Consider the following 20,169-nt stretch of genomic DNA (forward strand, 5'->3'; position numbering starts at 1 on the left):
GCTGAAAGTGTTTAAGTCTGCACGTGAGCATCATCCACAGGTGCTGCAAGTTGTTAGGCCTGCACGTGAACATCCTCCACAGGTGCAGCCAATAGTTCTGATGAGGGTGAAGGACTCTTCCGCCAGCACCTTCTCCACAGAAAAAAACAGTTTGCATACCACCTGGAGAGCAAAGAAAAGAAAACAGCACCCAAATGTCCAGCCAAAGCCCCCAACACACAACAGAACCTCTCTTGAATTTTATTGCAGTTGTAGATAAAATAGACACCCAGCCGTCCTAGTATATTGTGACTTTGTGTGACCGAAGCTACTCACGCTTTACCGACTCAGTACGGGTTGAAACATCGACAAAGAGAATCAAAAAGAAAGCAGAAGCTGCAGATTCTATATGTAGGTAAGCTTAATATTTCATTTCATGTAAGCTTAAGTTTTATATACGAGGTCTGTGAGAAAAGTAACGGACCTTATTATTTTTTTCAAAAACCATATGGATTTGAATCACGTGTGATTACATCAGACATGCTTGAACCCTCCTGGGCATGCAAGAGTTTTTTCACGCCTGTCGGTTACGTCATTCGCCTGTGGGCAGTCTTTGAGTGAGGAGTGGCCCACCCTCTTGTCGATTTTTTTCATTGTTTAGGAATGGCTCAGAGACTGCTGCTTTGTTTGATAAAAACTTTTTCAAAACCTGTAAGGCACAACTGAGTGGACACCATTCGATAAATTCAGCTGGTTTTCGGTGAAAATTTTAACGGCTGATGAGAGATTTTGGAGTTTACTGTCGCCGTAAAGTCGGCCCACGGCGCCTGACGGCGATCTGCGCTCCGTGGCGGTGTCGTCTCGCTGTTTCAAGCTGAAAACTTCCTAATTTCAGGCTCTGTGGACCCAAGACATCGTGAGATAACAGAGAACTTTCAGAAGAATTCGGGATCAGGAGTTTATCCAAACATTCCACTGTTAAAGGAGATTTTGTAATGAAAGAACGTGCAGGCAGATTCGCATGTCGGGCTGGACCCGACCACGGGGGGTCGCCACAGGAAAAACACCTCCGTTGGAAACCTTAACGGACAAGTTGGAACATGCCCAAGCTGTCAAACAATTTCTCAGATACTCACTTGTTGAAAGCCATCAAAAGCCGCCTGAATTTTACAAATGGTTTTCAACACGGAGGTGTTTTTCATGTCGCGGCGCAGACGGATTTGCCACGTCGTCACGGATCCGACTCGGCAGATTCGTCCGCGCGTTCTTTCATTACAAAATCTCCTTTAACAGTGGAATGTCCGGGTAAACTCCTGATGCCGGCTTCTTCTGAAACTTCTCTGTTCTCTGACGACGTCCTGGGTGAACAGAGCTTTAAATTAGGATGTTTTCAGCTCGAAACAGCCAGACGGACGCCACCTCCGACCATGCTGCGCCGATCCACTTTGTGGGCTGTGCTTAAAGCAAAAGAAACTCCACAATCTCTCATCAGCCGTTAAACTTTACACCGAAAACCAGCTGAATTTCTCGAATAGTGTCCACACGGATATCCCTCACCGGTCCTGAAAAAATTTGATAAAGCAATGCGCGCTGTCTCCCTGCAGCGTCTCAGACAAAGAGATTCCGACGTGAGGGGGAGTCCACACCTCACTCAAAGCCTGCCCACAGGCGAATGACGTCACCGACAGGCATGACAAAACTCCCGCATGCGCACAAGGGTTCAAGCTTGTCTGACGTAAAAACATATGAATCAAATCCATTTATTTTTTGAAAAAAATAAAAAAGGACCGCTTTTATATCACAGACCTCGTATAATGAATCAAACACTGACTCACTGACTGTGTGCCTTTGTCTGCTTGGCTGATTGTATTTGAAGATTGTGAAATATTACTGTAACGTTGTGGTCATGGTGATCGAAAACAATTATGCTGTTTTTGTCTTCATAAATTCTGTTGTTGCGTATGTGTGACCCACTGATACTCAAAGAAATTTGAATAGACCAATACTTGATGCCTCAGTTGACATCATGAAATACCAGCCCAGTCTCACGTTTTTTTGTTGTGCTCCTGTGACGAAATGAGTCAAATTTTCGTGACAGGGTTTTTTATAACTCACTATTACTAACCCTACTCCTTCCCCCAACCCTAACCATAACCACCACCACCACCACCCCCCCCCCCCCCCCCCCCCCCACTTTAAATTTTGTGCAGCCATCATGGAATGAATTAGAATGAATTGGTGCTGCCGTGATGAAAATGAGGTGCTTTTTGTCACAATATCACAAACCAATAGATTAATGTATATTTCGTGCTGCTGAATCACGACTTGCCGTGAGACCAGGTTGGAAATACACACGCCTGCTCACTTCTAATGATCTGACAATTCTAATTTATAGTAATACTACAGTGATTTTTTTTTTCTGCTTTACTGTGAGACATGTAGGAGAACCTCCAGCCTTTATTTATTTATTCATTTGTTCATTCATTTGTTTAGTTATTTATATGTACTTACAGCATTCTCCAGTAATTACATGATTGGAATATCACATCTCATGGCTATTCAAATTCATGGTAATTGTGACTTCAGGTGTTTCCCCACATAGGGAACCTCTGGCCAAATTTCTTGTTTTGTTTTGTATTTACTGCACAGCAATTGCATAATTGGAATACTGTATCTAATGGCTATTTGATTTTATGGTAGTTGTGATTTTCTAAATATGGAGATGCAAACATTTGTACATGTCTGCAAAACAGTGTTTCATGCACAGTTCTGTGCAAATGTGCCAGACATGATTGTCATAATATCACTGGATTGAGGATTTAATACTTTAGATAATGATGACAGTGAAGATGATTCTGATCCTGATGGCAGTGATGGTGAAATGGAGTAACTGATCACCAATTTTTTTTTCTTTCTTTTTTTTTTTTTTTTTGCTTATAATAATAATAAAATCCATAAATACTGATGAAAGTATTTTTTAAAAGTCAATTGCATACTCTGTAAAGTAATTCCCTTTGGCTGCTCCCTTGTTTTCACTCAGGGTCACCGCAGCAGGTTTGAGGTGGCTCTGCATGTTGAATTGCCAGACGTTTTACTCCAGATGCCCTTCCACACACAACTCCACATTACATGGAGAAATGAGGCAGGGGTGGGGTTTGAACTGGGAATCTTCTGCACTTAAGCCAAGTGCACTAACCAACTGGCCACTGCCCCTGCAATTGCATGCTTTCTGTGTTTTAATTTTTAATTTTTAATTTTTTTAAAGTAACATATACTTGATGCATGTTGACGTTTTGGGCCAGCAGTTCTCACTAATGCTCAAAATTCATGTTTGTGAAAAAAGTATGTTGTTTGGAGTATCATAGGCTTTCATTTGCCAATATTTTTGCACCCACATTGGTCATGGTCTCAAAAATCCAAAGGAATATTGATTACAAGGCCCATGGCCTAAAAGGCTCAGACCTGCTTTTGTGTATATCAGATATTTAATTAAACTTGTCTGACTCGCGATGGTAAACATGCGCTTTATTTTGTGCCAGGCACAGTCTGACTTTGCTTTCTCCCCTTGTCTCTTCCAGTCAGATGCGGGTGAGTTTCCCAGACATTTACATTCTCTGCCTGTCTTTCTCCTGCTCCCCCTTCCAGGTTGATGTTTCCTCACCAGGAGCCCCCAGGGTCATTTTCAAGACTGACTGCCGACAGCTCACCACCTCTCTCAGCCTCTTGAGCCAGCCAATCGATTGTCTTCAGTTCAACAAGGATTGAGCACAAGTTTCCGCTGCATCTGGCGGCGGTCAATCCCAGCAGCCTTTGTGTTGTCCTCCGGGCGAGGTGCCTCAGCAGGATTGTATCACCATGGACACAGAGTCAACGTACTCAGGCTATTCTTACTATTCTGGGCGCTCCCGGGGATCCCACAGGCATGGGTAAGTTGGCGTCTTTGTCTTTCTTTTTTCTGCTTTGCCTGTTTCTGCTTTTATTCATCATTTTGGTTTCAGGTTTGTGAGCTGTCTGCTGGTCCAACCTGAAACTAAGATCATGAGTGAGAAACACTATAATACCAGTGAAACGGGCAGTTTTATTTGACATAGTCTCACTGGATTTGTTGTCTAACATGAAATCTTCACACATTACTTGTATGAAGTGCCTTGAGGCAACTTGTGATTTGGCGCTATATAAATTAAATAAATTGAAATCTCAAATTGTAGACTCTGACAAGACTTTGACTTTCAGTGAGAATCTTAATGTCTGAAATTTGAAAATTCTTCAAAGATGAGAAAGAATAGGTTTCTTTTGGACATTCATATGCATGAAGAATTTGGACATGTTTTACGCTGGATGTCCTTTCTAATACAACTCTAAAGGTATGTAGATGGAGATTGTGTTTGAGAGACTATAGCAAGTCCATGATGCCACCAAAAAAAAGGTCAAAACATGAAAACTATAAATCAGAACTATTGGACACTCAGAGAGCGCATTCCTGTACCAAGTTCTGTTCTGTTTATCCATTCTTAACTGTGATTAAGTGCCAGTGAGGGCGCTGTTTCACCAAAACATGAATGACATGGAAATCAAAGGGAGAACAGAAGTATGTATTTAAAAGCGTCCTGAATATGTCTGAAAGTTGACTCGACTCTTCCTTGGCCCAAGGCTTAAAAGACTCATTCATGCTCAGCGTTAAGTACAGATTCAGATATGGATGGAACCTTTTGTATACATTTCGTTTGTATTTGTGTCAGTTTTCATAAATCTTAAGGATGTGGACAGTACCACTGGAAATTGTGGGGGCAAGTGTAGACAAAGTTCAAGTGAGACAAAACCCAAAGTACAAAAGGCCATTAACAATGGTGGCATATTTTGACAGGCATTTTATGTGTATGTAATCATCTTGTGAAGTAGACCACATCCATCTACACCGTTGCCTGTGCTTTTGTCTCTTTTGCAGTAGAAACATTATTACACCTCTTCCACCATCTTCATGTTTGATGCCTGCAGTGCCACATAGTGGATTTTTTTTAACATCCATGTGAACATAAAGCATGTGGAAGTATGTGGGCAGTGACTATTACACCATTTGGAACACACAGTCAGAATTATGTAAAGAAATGGAGCACAAATTAGCCTTATCTCTCCACCAAATGACTGAAATCTGAACTTGTCTTTTGATGTACAACCCCTGGCAAAAATTATGGAATCACCAGCCTCGGAGGATGTTCATTCAGTTGTTTAATTTTGTAGAAAAAAAGCAGATCACTGACATGACACAAAACTAAAGTCATTTCAAATGGCAACTTTCTGGCTTTAAGAAACACTATAAGAAATCAGGAAAAAAAAAATTGTGGCAGTCAGTAACAGTTACTTTTTTAGACCAAGCAGAGGGAAAAAAATATGGACTCACTCAATTCTGAGGAATAAATTATGGAATCACCCTGTAAATTTTCATCCCCAAAACTAACACCTGCATCAAATCAGATCTGCTTGTTAGTCTGCATCTAAAAAGGAGTGATCACACCTTGGAGAGCTGTTGCACCAAGTGGACTGACATGAATCATGGCTCCAACAAGAGAGATGTCAAATGAAATAAAGGAGAGGATTATCAAACTCTTAAAAGAGGGTAAATCATCACGCAATATTTCAAAAGATGTTGGTTGTTCACAGTCAGCTGTGTCTAAACTCTGGACCAAATACAAACAACATGGGAAGGTTGTTAAAGGCAAACATACTGGTAGACCAAGGAAGACATCAAAGCATCAAGACAGAAAACTTAAAACAATATGTCTCAAAAATCGAAAATGCACAACAAAACAAATGAGGAATGAATGGGAGGAAACTGGAGTCAACATCTGTGACCGAACTGTAAGAAACCGCCTAAAGGAAATGGGATTTACATACAGAAAAGCTAAACGAAAGCCATCATTAACACCTAAACAGAAAAAAACAAGGTTACAATGGGCTAAGGAAAAGCAATCGTGGACTGTGGATGACTGGATGAAAGTCATATTCAGTGATGAATCTCGAATCTGCATTGGGCAAGGTGATGATGCTGGAACTTTTGTTTGGTGCCGTTCCAATGAGATTTATAAAGATGACTGCCTGAAGAGAACATGTAAATTTCCACAGTCATTGATGATATGGGGCTGCATGTTAGATAAAGGCACTGGGGAGATGGCTGTCATTACATCATCAATAAACGCACAAGTTTACGTTGATATTTTGGACACTTTTCTTATCCCATCAATTGAAAGGATGTTTGGGGATGATGAAATCATTTCTCAAGATGATAATGCATCTTGCCATAGAGCAAAAACTGTGAAAACATTCCTTGCAAAAAGACACATAGGGTCAATGTCATGGCCTGCAAATAGTCCGGATCTTAATCCAATTGAAAATCTTTGGTGGAAGTTGAAGAAAATGGTCCATGACAAGGCTCCAACCTGCAAAGCTGATCTGGCAACAGCAATCAGAGAAAGTTGGAGCCAGATTGATGAAGAGTACTGTTTGTCACTCATTAAGTCCATGCCTCAGAGATTGCAAGCTGTTATAAAAGCCAGAGGTGGTGCAACAAAATACTAGTGATGTGTTGGAGCGTTCTTTTGTTTTTCATGATTCCATAATTTTTTCCTCAGAATTGAGTGATTCCATATTTTTTCCCTCTGCTTGGTCTAAAAAAGTAACCGTTACTGACTGCCACAATTTCTTTTCCTGATTTCTTATAGTTTTTCTTAAAGCCAGAAAGTTGCCATTTGAAATGACTTTAGTTTTGTGTCATGTCTGTGATCTGCTTTTTTTCTACAAAATTAAACAACTGAATGCACATCCTCCAAGGCTGTGATTCCATAATTTTTGCCAGGGGTTGTATACACAAAATGGGCTTTAAACATTACCTCTTTGGTGGAGATACAAAAGTGATTTGAGCCACTTAGTAGATGATTAATTTTCCATAACTGTACATGTCCAATATTAGATCTTAATTTATTATGATGCACAGTGCATGTGCTGTTATTGTAGTTGAAATATTTAAGGCTGTTTGTGTCGATTACGTCCACTCCCTCAGTCCACATCTTATGATTCGTTGTTAGTCACACTGATAAGATAGTCCATGTCTATTTGAAAAATGTGTCACTTATGTTGGTAAAACACACTAAAAATTATAAGATTGTGAGAATCACAAATGCCTAGAAAACACATTTAAAAAAAAAAGAATCCCCACAGATAGAACATATATTGCTCCGTTTTATGATTTATGGTAATACATAATTCCTGTGTAGGGCTTGATGGCCATTGATGCTGGTGCTTAGCCCCAGAGTCTGTATCATGAAGCATATGAGAGACTGTGACCCTCCCTGGATGGGACAGCAGTCCTACACAGGTTACTTCTCCAGTACGGATGGAGCCGATCCGATCCAATATTGGTATCAGGTTCCAATATCAACGTAATTCATGGATGGGAAATTTCCGATACATCCTGCAGAGTTTTCCGATTCAGGAGCCGTCTGTGTTTGTGTTGAAATGTCTTGCTGGCTGCTCTGCTTGCTGGCTACGGAGTGTGGGGGGTGGTTCTGAACGGAGGAGTGTCTCAATGAGAAGCAGAGGGATGAGACACGCCTCTGTTCAGGAAGTCCCTTCAGCAGTTTGCAGCCAGAGGAGCACTGATGGTCGCTGACCATCTTTTCATCACACCCGGAGGAAGGGTGCAACAGTTTACCCAGATTGACTCCAAATATGAGTAAATTAAGTACTTTTATTTATTCTTTGGTGGTTTTTGTGGCATTTTGGAAATGCGGAAATGCACTCCGTTTTTAAAACAATACATCTGCTCAGGGTGAGTGTGCCATCTGGTGTTCAAGAGATGAAACTTCAGCCAGGGATCCAACAATGGCGCTGTTTACATCTGTACATAAATATATACCATTTCATTCTTTTACATTTGTGTGTGTTTCAGTATTCCAAAGAGCTCTTTTCTTGGAGAGAGAGAGAGGGAGAGATGGAGAGGGAGAGACAGTGGTGTATAAAGTACTGGAAAATCACACTTAATTAAAAGTACAGATACCCATTAAAAAAATGACTTTGGTAGAAGTTCAAGTCACCGATTGAAATGCTACTCAAGTAAAAGTCTTAAAGTATCTAGTATTTATTGCACTTAAGTATGACAAGTAATGTAAAACTAAATGTACTCAAGTATTGAAAGTAAAAGTACAAGTAAATGTTAATAATCAAAAACTGACAGATTTTTATATATATGTATATGTGTATATGTATATATGTATATGTATATATGTATGTTTATCTAGGCTTGTAAATGACTGGTAGTATTAGTCAAAATACTGAAAATTGTGCACATCACACAAAAACACTTCAGAAACAAGGTTTCAAAACCTAAACGAGAGTAGGCTACTCACTAGGTGTTTAGAGGAAACAGTTATTTATTTCTATATGTATTTATTTATTTTCATTGTTACATGGTTTTATCTTTTCTGTTGTGTTTTGTTTCATTAGGTTCTTTTTGTCTTTCTCTAAAATTGTATTGTAACATTATTATTAGTCTATTATTATTGACTATTATTGTTTATTATGTAGACTATTGTTGTTGCTATAATATATGAATAAAAATAAATTAAAAAATTACAATTTGACTCTTTTACGACAACGAATGCTGAGCCATTAATTATACAGAAAACAAATCAACACAAACGTGCTGATGCGAACAGCTTAATACTAACTTTAACATTGAAAACGCCATAGACATGCTAACATGTTAGCATCGGTCCCGTTTTTAAGTTAGAAACTACATCTATCAACTGTTTCAGAAGACCATAACAGGTCAGTTTAACATAAAAATATTAAATATTACTCACAGACATATGCTCTTCAGGGTTTTAGTGGGGATAAATTAGGATAAAGCGAAATAAAATCCACGAATCGTAGATCGAAGCACTGCTTCGACCTGCGAAACACTGCTTTGATTGGTTCAAGGTTCAAAGCAAAGCCGCGCTGCAGAAACGTTGATTACAGACCCGCTGCGGGTCTGTAATCAATGTAGAGAAATTATCATTTTCCTGACAAACACCCCCCAAGTGTGCAACTGCAAAAAAGCTTATCGGATATGCCTCATGACAAATCGGCCTGACTTCGTTGCAGTCACTAGTAATCAGTGGTGTCTCTGGGTGAAAATGACTTTTTTCGTGTATGTGTGTTTTTTTTTTTGTTTGTTTTGTTTTGTTTTTGTTTTTTTGTCACGAGTAATGGCATGGCATAGAAAATGTATCGGAGTAGAAGTATGCAATTAAGGTCGGAAATGTAGTGAAGTAAAAGTGACAGTAAGCTGAATTAAAAACTCAAGTAAAGTGCAAAGTCTCCCAAAACGTACTTAAGTACAGTAGTGACGTATTTTTACTTCGTTACTATACAACACTGGAGAGAGAGAGAGAGACATAGAGAGAGGGAGAATGAGCACTGCCTTTCTCTTTGAAGTCAGTGCTTTTTTCTTCAAGACCTGCCATTTCTCATGAATCAAGATTTGACTGATTTAATTAATTTTTTTTTCACAGGGGTGTCCCAAAAATTGCATTCAAGTACATGTACCGTTTTGAGTAAGGAGTGCACTTCCAAAATGCCACAAGAAATCACAAAACACAAATAAAAGTACTTCATTCTTTAACCAAAACATCAAATCTAGGCTTGCATCATAGATGTACCTTCTGGCAAATTGTAGCTGAACGTTCAGGTCTTTTTAAGAAACTCCTCCTCTATACCACTTCATCGTGAAGCTGTACAACTGGGGATAGAAAATATCCTCATATAAAATCAACAATAATGATGATAATAATAATAATAATAATAATAGTAATAATAATAATAATATTAAAGCAAACAGAGCTCTGGTATCAAAATAGTGTCGGCATCTACAGATATCTAAATTCAGGTATCGAGATCGGATCAGAAGTGAAAAAATGTGGATCGTGTATCCCTGTTACCCAGACAAGGCTGGTATACAAATAATGAATGTTTGAGTTCAACGGTACAAATATTTCATACCATTCATTTTGTTTCATTGAATGTAAAAACATTCATTATTTGTTTTATATAACGGCTAAAATAGATCCTTGTCATTTGATGTTTTATTAATTTGTAAACAACAGAAAAGGGGACTTACACTGTGGTGTTCTGCTGCTCATGTCCAACATAAACGTTAAATAGGAGTCCAAATTGTGATGTGTAGTCCGGTGATGCTTTGCACTAACTTCGTACTTCCAAAAAATAAAAGACTTCTTGTAACACACACACACAAAACGGTGTGCATGCGCACGCACCCACAAAACAAATCCACTCCGTTGCAAGCCGTCTGGGTGCATGAATAGCTGTTCAGAGGAAAAGCTGATGTGATTTTTGGCTGGAATGAGGAACTAGCACTGTCAGTTAGCTCAATTAAATCGTCGTTGCTTGTGTCGTTGTCCCGCTTGCATGCGGTGTGTGCGCGCGCACACACAAAAGGGATGTGCTTGTCCACGCGTGTAACTACCAAAAAAAGGACTGTGTATTTCCTCAGTGCAGCGGAAAAAAAAAAGAGAAATTAGTCCAGCTTTTCATTCTAACTTCCTGATAACAGCCTCCACACCGCTTACAGTGCAGTGTGTGTGTGTGTGTGTGCGTGCGTGCCTGCGTGCGTGCCTGCACGCATGTGTGCAGAGTGCAATGGTACCAAACGTATGGAACCAAATTTGCACTCTAAATGCAATGCAGCACAAATGGAACAAATAATCCATGTCATGTGACATACAAAGCACCAATCAAATGACAAGGATCCACTCAGCCGTTATATAATACCCGTTTATAGCTGGGTAGACTGAGACAGTGCAGATTGTCTTGTCTAAGGACACAGACAAGTAGCATGGCTGGGAATGGATAAGATACCAAGGTATCTTATCGCAGCCTGTTTACTTTCAACCCACATATAAATCATCACTTTTAATTGGGCTGTGTAAACGTTTAGCTCCTTCTTATCTGTGGATTTTTACTTTGTCGTCCTTGTCTTGGTGTTTGGTGTTTGACTCCACCTCCACGATCCCATCACTGTCCGTCTCCCTGGCTAATGCGTGGAACCCGTCACAAACTTACTCGCATTAGTCTGTCAGCAGTGAAATGAGCGTGGTTGACAGGCCCCAGGAAGGCGGCAGGAGACAGCTGCTGAAGAGGTCCAACTGACTGATGGTTCAGTGGATATGTTGAGAGCCTGAGAGAAGACCTTTATTCCACAGCAGCCCCTCCCTTGTCCTGACAACCTCCTTGTGCCTCCCCGCCATATATCTGTCTGCTGCCACTCTTTCACTCTCCATGCCACCTGTTGGTGTTTAAGGATCTTTACTTCCCTTAAGGGTGTTTTGAAACATATGACATTCTATATAGTGCAAACACTTTTCCCCCACGCTTTCCTCAACTTCTTTTCCTTTGTGTCACTCATCATCTTTTCAGTCTTCTTGATCTTCTCATCTGTAGTTCTACATTTTCTCACATGCTACCCTCAGTTTTTTCTTTTTTCCCCATGTGTCTATCGCAATGTGAGTGTAGCAGCTGCTGCTTTCTTGTTCATCTCCACTTGACCTCCTGTGCGTATCATCTCCTCCCCCTCTAAACGGATTCCTCAATACTCTCTGAGGATGGCGTGACGCAGCCGTGTCACTCGTTCTCCGCTTGCTCACAGGCATTCCCCGGGGTGAAAAGAATGTGTGGCTGAAAATTATGTGGAACAAAAGTGGTCTCATTTCATCTGGAATTCAGTGATATGGTGGAGTCGGGTTAGTATGTTTTAAGCTGTAGTCTGGCTTGAGCTTCTACCCTCTTCCTTTGGTTCTGTTTCTGCAGCCCTTTATTAAGTGAGTGGCAGAAAGCTGCAGAAGTATGCACTTTATCCACTCTGCTCCTATTTTTGCTGTGGCTGTACCAAACCCACTGGCTGGCCTCTAATTTGATGTTCAAATAGAAAATGATATCCTTTGGTATCCCTTGCCATCTTCATTACAACATAACCTTGGTATTGACAGTCATAAAGAACTGATTTTATATATAAGCGCTGATTTTATATATACATTTTAATATATATTTCATACCTATATATTAGAGATGTGAATCTCATCACTGACAACGATTGAATACACAACCAGTGATATGATGCGATACGACTCACCCCTGTTTGCAATTTGATATGTATTTGATGCCAGTTCAATTCCTCACAATGCGATACGATGCGATTTGGTGCAATACCATCAGGGATGGGTATTGATAAGATTTTATCGATATCGATTCCGCTTATCAATCTGATTCTTTATCGATTCCCTTATCAATACCGCTTGTGAATTTTCTGTGCACTAAAAGTAGGGTTTACAGGTTTTCTATGTCAACAACATTTTATTGAGTCCTAAAGTAAATAAATATGAAATTGGTCACTGGATCCTTGATGTATGTGATGGATCCTTGATCTCTGGACAGAAATAGAAATAAACAAAATCTGTAGTTTTTGTCAAAAGCATTTCCTTTCAGTTAATAATGACACAAATGTAACTCCATATCCTCTGAGCTGAGCTCTTGCAGCCGGCTGCATTGCACATCAGTAATTCATAAAAAATGCAGGACGTCTCATTTTGGGAAAAAAAACCCCGGTTTTGGTTGGTAGTAGTTTATTGTTTGTAATTATAACGTATGGAAAGAGGTGTCATTTGATTTAAAACGCCAGTTCGCTCTGAAGTTATTAGCCTAATTCTGACCAAAATCTGCGCGGCTCTTTGCAGCTGTGCACTTAGTCCCACAAAACAGAGGATATTATTATTATTATTATTATTATTTCTTTTACCTGATGGACAACTTCAGTTTACGCACTGGCTGGTGCTTACACCAGAGAACTGTCATTTAAAGCTCCGGTGTGGAAAGGAGGATGATTCTCATTTTTTGCCCGCATCAATACAAGAGTTCCAGTTCGTGACTTCAGTCCACACAAAGGTAACTCACGATTGACATCATTAAATGGCTTTGAGAGGGGTTAATGAAGAATGGCGGACCTGCCGCTTCTGAACACCAGCAAAGCAGATAACCAGCAAACAGTGGTTCAAAGCCCTGCTTCGTTGTGTCAAGCTTAAACCCGCTGCAGTCTGCAGTTAACGTAGAGAAATAATCATTTTCCTGATGAACACCCTCAAAAACAATGGGCGCTCCAGTGTCCCACACCGTCCGTGGTGCATTTAGTGTGCCTCGGAAAAAGTAGGCAGCGACTGATGCGAAACGATTTCACCCGTCAGTTGAATCAATGCACACTAAATGAATCGATACACTTGCATCACGCATGTTTGTATCTACAACCCCTGGCAAAAATTATGGAATCACCGGCCTTGGAGGATGTTCATTCAGTTATTTAATTTTGTAGAAAAAAAGCAGATCACAGACATGACACAAAACTAAAGTCATTTCAAATGGCAACTTTCTGGTTTTAAGAAACACTATAAGAAATCAGGAAAAAAAATTGTGGCAGTCAGTAATGGTTACTTTTTTAGACCAAGCAGAGGGAAAAAAAAAAAAATGGAATCAATCAATTCTGAGGAAAAAAAATTATGGAATCATGAAAAACAAAAGAACGCTCCAACACATCACTAGTATTTTGTTGCACCACCTCTGGCTTTTATAACAGCTTGCAGTCTCTGAGGCATGGACTTAATGAGTGACAAACAGTACTCTTCATCACTCTGGCTCCAACTTTCTCTGATTGCTGTTGCCAGATCAGCTTTGCAGGTTGGAGCCTTGTCATGGACCATTTTCTTCAACTTCCACCAAAGATTTTCAATTGGATTAAGATCCGGACTATTTGCAGGCCATGACATTGACCCTATGTGTCTTTTTGCAAAGAATGTTTTCACAGTTTTTGCTCTATGGCAAGATGCATTATCATCTTGAAAAATGATTTCATCATCCCCAAACATCCTTTCAATTGATGGGATAAGAAAAGTGTCCAAAATATCAACGTAAACTTGTGCATTTATTGATGATGTAATGACAGCCATCTCCCCAGTGCCTTTACCTGACATGCAGCCCCATATCATCAGTGACTGTGGAAATTTACATGTTCTCTTCAGGCAGTCATCTTTATAAATCTCATTGGAACGGCACCAAACAAAAGTTCCAGCATCATCACCTTGCCCAATGCAGATTTGAGATTCATCACTGAATATGACTTTCATCCAGTCATCCACAGTCCACGATTGCTTTTCCTTAGCCCATTGTAACCTTGTTTTTTCTGTTTAGGTGTTAATGATGGCTTTCGTTTAGCTTTTCTGTATGTAAATCCCATTTCCTTTAGGCGGTTTCTTACAATTCGGTCACAGACGTTGACTCCAGTTTCCTCCCATGCGTTCCTCATTTGTTTTGTTGTGCATTTTCGATTTTTGAGACATATTGCTTTAAGTTTTCTGTCTTGACACTTTGATGTCTTCCTTGGTCTACCAGTATGTTTACCTTTAACAACCTTCCCATGTTGTTTGTATTTGGTCCAGAGTTTAGACACAGCTGACTGTGAACAACCAACATCTTTTGCAACATTCCGTGATGATTTACCCTCTTTTAAGAGTTTGATAATCCTCTCCTTTGTTTCAATTGACATTTCTAATGTTGGAGCCATGATTCATGTCAGTCCACTTGGTGCAACAGCTCTCCAAGATGTGATCACTCCTTTTAGATGCAGACTAACGAGCAGATCTGATTTGATGCAGGTGTTAGTTTTGGGGATGAAAATGTACAGGGTGATTCCATCATTTATTCCTCAGAATTGAGTGAGTCCATATTTTTTTCCCTCTGCTTGGTCTAAAAACGTAACCATTACTGACTGCCACAATTTTTTTTTCCTGATTTCTTATAGTGTTTCTTAAAGCGTTTCTTAAAGCCAGAAAGTTGCCATTTGAAATGACTTTAGTTTTGTGTCATGTCTGTGATCTGCTTTTTTTCTACAAAATTAAACAACTGAATGAACATCCTCCAAGGCCGGTGATTCCATAATTATTGCGAGGGGTTGTAGATACCAATTTGTGTCGATTAATCTCCGCATGCTATCGATCTATCTATCTCTATCTATCTATCTCTCTATCTATCTAATTCAATAAATGAAGGGGATTTCAATGTACGCTTTTGAATATACAATTTAGGCATTAATTTGCACATTACCAAACAATCATCGCAGCATATCCCTATATGAAAATAACAATATTAATTTAATTCAATATGTTTTTATATTTTATTTAGACTTTTTAAACTTTGTGTAGAATCACTATATAATTTTATGATGGTTTGCTGCTGAATGTTTTGAAAACCACGATAGAGATGGGGTTGCATTTTGAGGGTCTATGTAACAATGGCATCATTAAAGTTCTTTTTTTATGAGATTTTCTGTAGTTCCACATCTTAATCCAATAATTAATGTGGTCAGGAGGCTGCAGTTATATGGAGACTGAGCTCATTAGGATAATAAGAATACATAGTTGAAAACATTCATTTACTAATTAGTCTGAGTTCAGTCTTAACACTGGTTTCTACCAGTGTTAAGGTGATTCTGGCTCCTTTTCTCTCCCGATGTCTACACAGCATTCCATATTTGAAGTGGATGCTGTTTTGGTGAGATACTGTTGTTGTGAGTTTAATGATCATCTTCAGATTGTGATGTTTGTTCTTAATGTTTATGTCTGAAATCATATTATTGTGGGAAAATACCTTAACACTGTAATATATAGAAAAGATCAACTTGTAGGAGCTTGAGAATATGGATTGGGTGCCCCTCCCTTCCCCCATGTCAAATTTGTAATTTTGAGTCTTTCAATGATTATTAAATTGCAAATCTCCTTTTGACTGCTGTTCATGCAGAAAATTGGTTCATTTGACTTGTGAAACTCCAATTACAGTCAAAGGAAGTATGCATTAGGCTGAGTAATTTAAGCAGATTCATTCACATTTACCCAGCTGTAACCCCACTGAGTCCATGCACTTTTAAATAAAACATTTATATTGAAATTTGATTGATGTCACCACTTTTTATTTCTGTAATAATAGCTTATTTGGTCTAAATGTGGTTCCCAAATTTCCTGTAAAGAGTTAATTTGGACTGAAAGTCAGTCACGACACTGCTGAAAAAAGTGTTGGAACATGTATGTTGGCCTGAAAGTTCTGAACACCAACAGTCTTTTCTAGCTGCACAGTCATATATCCCTAATGCACTCGAAAATTATATCAGCCTTACAAAAAATGCTACCTGGTGGAGGTAGCAATTCTGAAGCAATTCTCCTTAGCACCTCCACCGTAGGAGGCACATAATTATTACTAACTGGCACAGCCAGCGTTAAAAATACATCCAATAAGTGTAAATCAGACTGAACAAACTAAATAACAAATAAATACATACCTTGCAACTAAGGATGCACCGATCCACAATTTTTCACTTCTGATCTGATCCAGATACCTGAATTTGGATATCTGCCGATACTGATACTTTTCTGCTCGGATACCAGAGCTCTGTTTGCTTTAATATTATTATTATCATTGTTGATTTTATATGACAATTTTCTTAAAAAGGAGACCTGAAAGTTGGGCTACAATTTGCCTGAAGGTGTATCTAAGATGAAAGCCTAGATGTGATGTTTGGGGGAAAGAATTAAGTACTTTTATTTTTTTTTTATAGGCTTTTATAGCCTTAATTTTATAAACTTAAAGAGAAAAGACAACACTCTCTCTATCTGCCTGTCTCTCGTTCGCTCTCTCTCTTTCTCTCTTGCTCGCTTTCTTTCGCTTGCTCTCTGTCTTGTCTCTTTCGCTCGCTTTCTATCTCCCTCCTCTCTTTTTCTTCCTCTCGAAAACAGCGGTTTTCATGCTGTGCAAAGTTTGAACCTTTTGGAAACATGCAGCCTTTCAACTGTAAAATAAATCCTCGGCTGCACGCTGAGCTGGCATTTTACAGCCTCAGGACAGTGAAGCAGCTAACTGTTTAGCACACATTTTCAGCAACAATTCACTTAATTTTTCAAAAAATCCATGCTCGACAATCAGACAGTTTGAACCCGAGAGCTGAGCAGAAATTTGCTCATAACTGCAGCTAGAACACTGCGGAAGAGAGCTCTCTCAAACAGCCCAGCTTCAGAAAACCTCCTCCCGCTCGGCAGTAAACAAGCAGAGAGAAAATAACAGCAGTTGAGAGGATTCACAATGGCTCTTCTCCAGTATCGGAAATGTAGCGAGTTGGATCGGTATTTTCCGATACGTGAATAACGTCGGTATCGGATACCGATCCAGAATCGGATTGGTCCCATCCCTACTTGCAACACAGCCACATTCCGCTGCTTTTACTTCACCTGAAGCGACACACGGCAACCACGGAGAATATCTTCCTGCTGTCCGACTCTGCTTCTGGCTACACACGACTTTGTAACCTTTGATATTTCAAACTTCCATAAGTTACACATGACAGTCATGAAACATCCAGTTGCCATCATCACTTTTGTGTCTTTTGATTCTTTCATACAGTATGTTGAGCCACAGTCAATAAGCACAGACATTGCTAACAGCTAGTTTTGCTAACTGCTTCAAAATCCCGTGTCCATGAGATTGCTAACTCCACATCACTTCCTCTCCAAGGCTTCATGGCCACACTTGCAAAATTGGGTAAGCGTGTGGGGCTTTCTCATAGACATTCATTCATTTTCTATACTCACTTACTCCAATCAAGGGTGACGGGGGGCTGGAGCCTATCCCAGCGGTCACAGGGTGTGAAACAGGATACACCCTGGACAGGACACCAGACAAACACATTCATACTCGCACGTACACCTATGGTCAATTTTTAACGTTTCAATTCACCAAACATGCATGGCTTTGAAAACAGGAATAAGCCAGAGCACCAGGAGCAAACGCACTCAAACAACATGCAAAATCCACACAGAAAGGACTAAGTGGGAAGCGATCCCACAACCTTCTTGATGTGAGGGAACAGTGCTCACCACTAAGCCCACGTGTCACCTCTCATAGACATATGTAAAAATAAAACATGGATGTAATAGGACTGGAAATTCATCATACTGAAAAAGAACAAAACGGATGTTGACAAAGCAATGCATTATGAGTTGTTTTTTGTTCTATCTGCGATACGAAGAATCATTGACCTGCCACATGTAAATGCAGGTTTCAGAGTAGCAATGCATATTTGACAGTGCCCTGGGTTGTTTGGGTTTGTGTGTGTGCGTGTGTTTGTGAATGTAGGAAATTTGTGATCCCAGATGTCAGTACACATTGTTGAAAAGTTTCCATGGTGCAAAACTCAGGGTTCTCCCCAGACAATGGATTAGCGGTGCTGTGCCGCTATGCTGTTTTCACAGCATACTGATTGGTGTCATCTTGTGATGTTTTAGCGTGACCCTTGGTGGGAATCTGATCGCGCGCAAACCCATTTCTCTGGCTAAATTTCACATAAACAACTTCAGTTCTTTATTTTATCCTATTTACATCAAGATGACACAAACCATGGCAAAATGCGAGTGTTACATGAAGCCCAATGATCAGAGGACGATATCTGGATTTTTTTGTTTCACCTTTGGCGGTGTCCACAGCTCGAGTAGCTAAGGAGGAGCATCCAGAAAAATGTGTCAATGTGTGGGCGCTTCGATCGACAGTCCATCTGGATGAAGGAGCACACCAGCGCCAAGCGTATTATGACTTGTTTTTAAGTGATACCTATTATTTTGATGCAGTCATGGTAAAAGCAGCAGCCACTCTTCACTGTGACAACACAGAGTGCGCGTGCATGTTCATAATGAACGCAACCTGTTTAAAACAGTCTCTGCTAGAGGCTCAGCTTTGTGCATGCTTATAAGTGTTGTCATCAGTATAACCGTGAAAAATCACAGCACTCACTCACCCGCTTGTAGAATGATTTCCAAGATTAAATATGTAAAGTCCACTCCACAAAAGAAGACGTCATGCACGAATCACATGTGATCGCCAGCCGGGGAATAATGTCTCATGGCAGCTCCACCATTAGCTCCTCACAAAGTTCTCTCACGATTGTGGAACATTAGCTAGAAAGTCCATTATCTCCTGAAAATAATGTATTCTGGCTTTCTGGGGTTCAGGCAGCCTGTATAAACGGCATCATGGAGACATTCCGCATGCACATTCACGGCAGGAGTAAAATAGCGTCCTGCAACACACAGTCGTGTCACCACACATTAGGATCCAAAATCCGACATACTCTGAAAAACGTAAGCGTTTCAGGGTAAAGTGCATCGCCTCCTCTCTGTGCATTCTCTGTAAATTCAAAATTTCACTTTCGAATGAAAGCTCAGAAGCTTCGTTATCAAACGTAGCAGTGTTCGTTTCAGTATGTCTGCCATCAGGATGTTTCTGCTTTTCCTAAAAGGTACATCATATGCCGAGAAATGCAGTGTGACGTTTTCCAGAAAAGTGTCTGCTCTATTTGCTGAGCAAGAGGGATAATTAGCAATAAAATACATCAGCAACCACTGCTGCATGTCCGCGAATAGACTTACAATCATGAGTACTTTGATGGTGTATCGCTAACTGGGACATTAAATAATGTGTAACATTTTATACTTGTTTGTGGCTTGTTTATTTGGACTCTGTAGTTTTCTCTGGGCCCCTCCCCAATCAGACCGGGAGTGACATGTTTAGCCGCATGTTCTCCTTGAATTGCTGGCTGTCTGAGTGGTGTCCAAAAAATTAGGTGGGCTTCATAGATAATTGGCAAAGCTTCTGGGGAAAACCTGGTCTTGTTAGGAGAGACGGCATCCATCCCACTTTGAATGGAGCAGCTCTCATTTCTAGAAATCTGGCCAATTTTCTTAAATCCTCCAAACCGTGACTATCCAGGGTTGGGACCAGGAAGCAGAGTTGTAGTCTTACACACCTCTCTGCAGCTTCTCTCCCCCTGCCATCCCCTCATTACCCCATCCCCGTAGAGACGGTGCCTGCTCCCAGACTACCAATAACCAGCAAAAATCTATTTAAGCATAAAAATTCAAAAAGAAAAAATAATATAGCACCTTCAACTGCACCACAGACTAAAACAGTTAAATGTGGTCTATTAAACATTAGGTCTCTCTCTTCTAAGTCCCTGTTGGTAAATGATATAATAATTGATCAACATATTGATTTATTCTGCCT

At 39.9% G+C, this 20,169-nt stretch overlaps 1 protein-coding gene across 3 annotated transcripts in view; it reads left to right on the forward strand.

The window, feature by feature from the left end:
• vangl1 (VANGL planar cell polarity protein 1) overlaps positions 1-20,169 on the forward strand; it is a 153,853-nt gene that overhangs the window by 48,285 nt on the left and 85,399 nt on the right. For all 3 annotated transcript variants that reach the window (XM_034176295.1, XM_034176313.1, XM_034176303.1), the window contains exon 2: positions 3,625-3,905. In XM_034176295.1, the coding sequence (XP_034032186.1) occupies positions 3,835-3,905 (71 nt within the window). In that variant the 5' untranslated portion in view covers positions 3,625-3,834. The remainder of the gene's footprint in view (positions 1-3,624; positions 3,906-20,169) is intronic.

Source organism: Thalassophryne amazonica, chromosome 1 (assembly GCF_902500255.1).
Source record: "Thalassophryne amazonica chromosome 1, fThaAma1.1, whole genome shotgun sequence".
Classification (NCBI taxonomy): Eukaryota; Metazoa; Chordata; class Actinopteri; order Batrachoidiformes; family Batrachoididae; genus Thalassophryne; species Thalassophryne amazonica.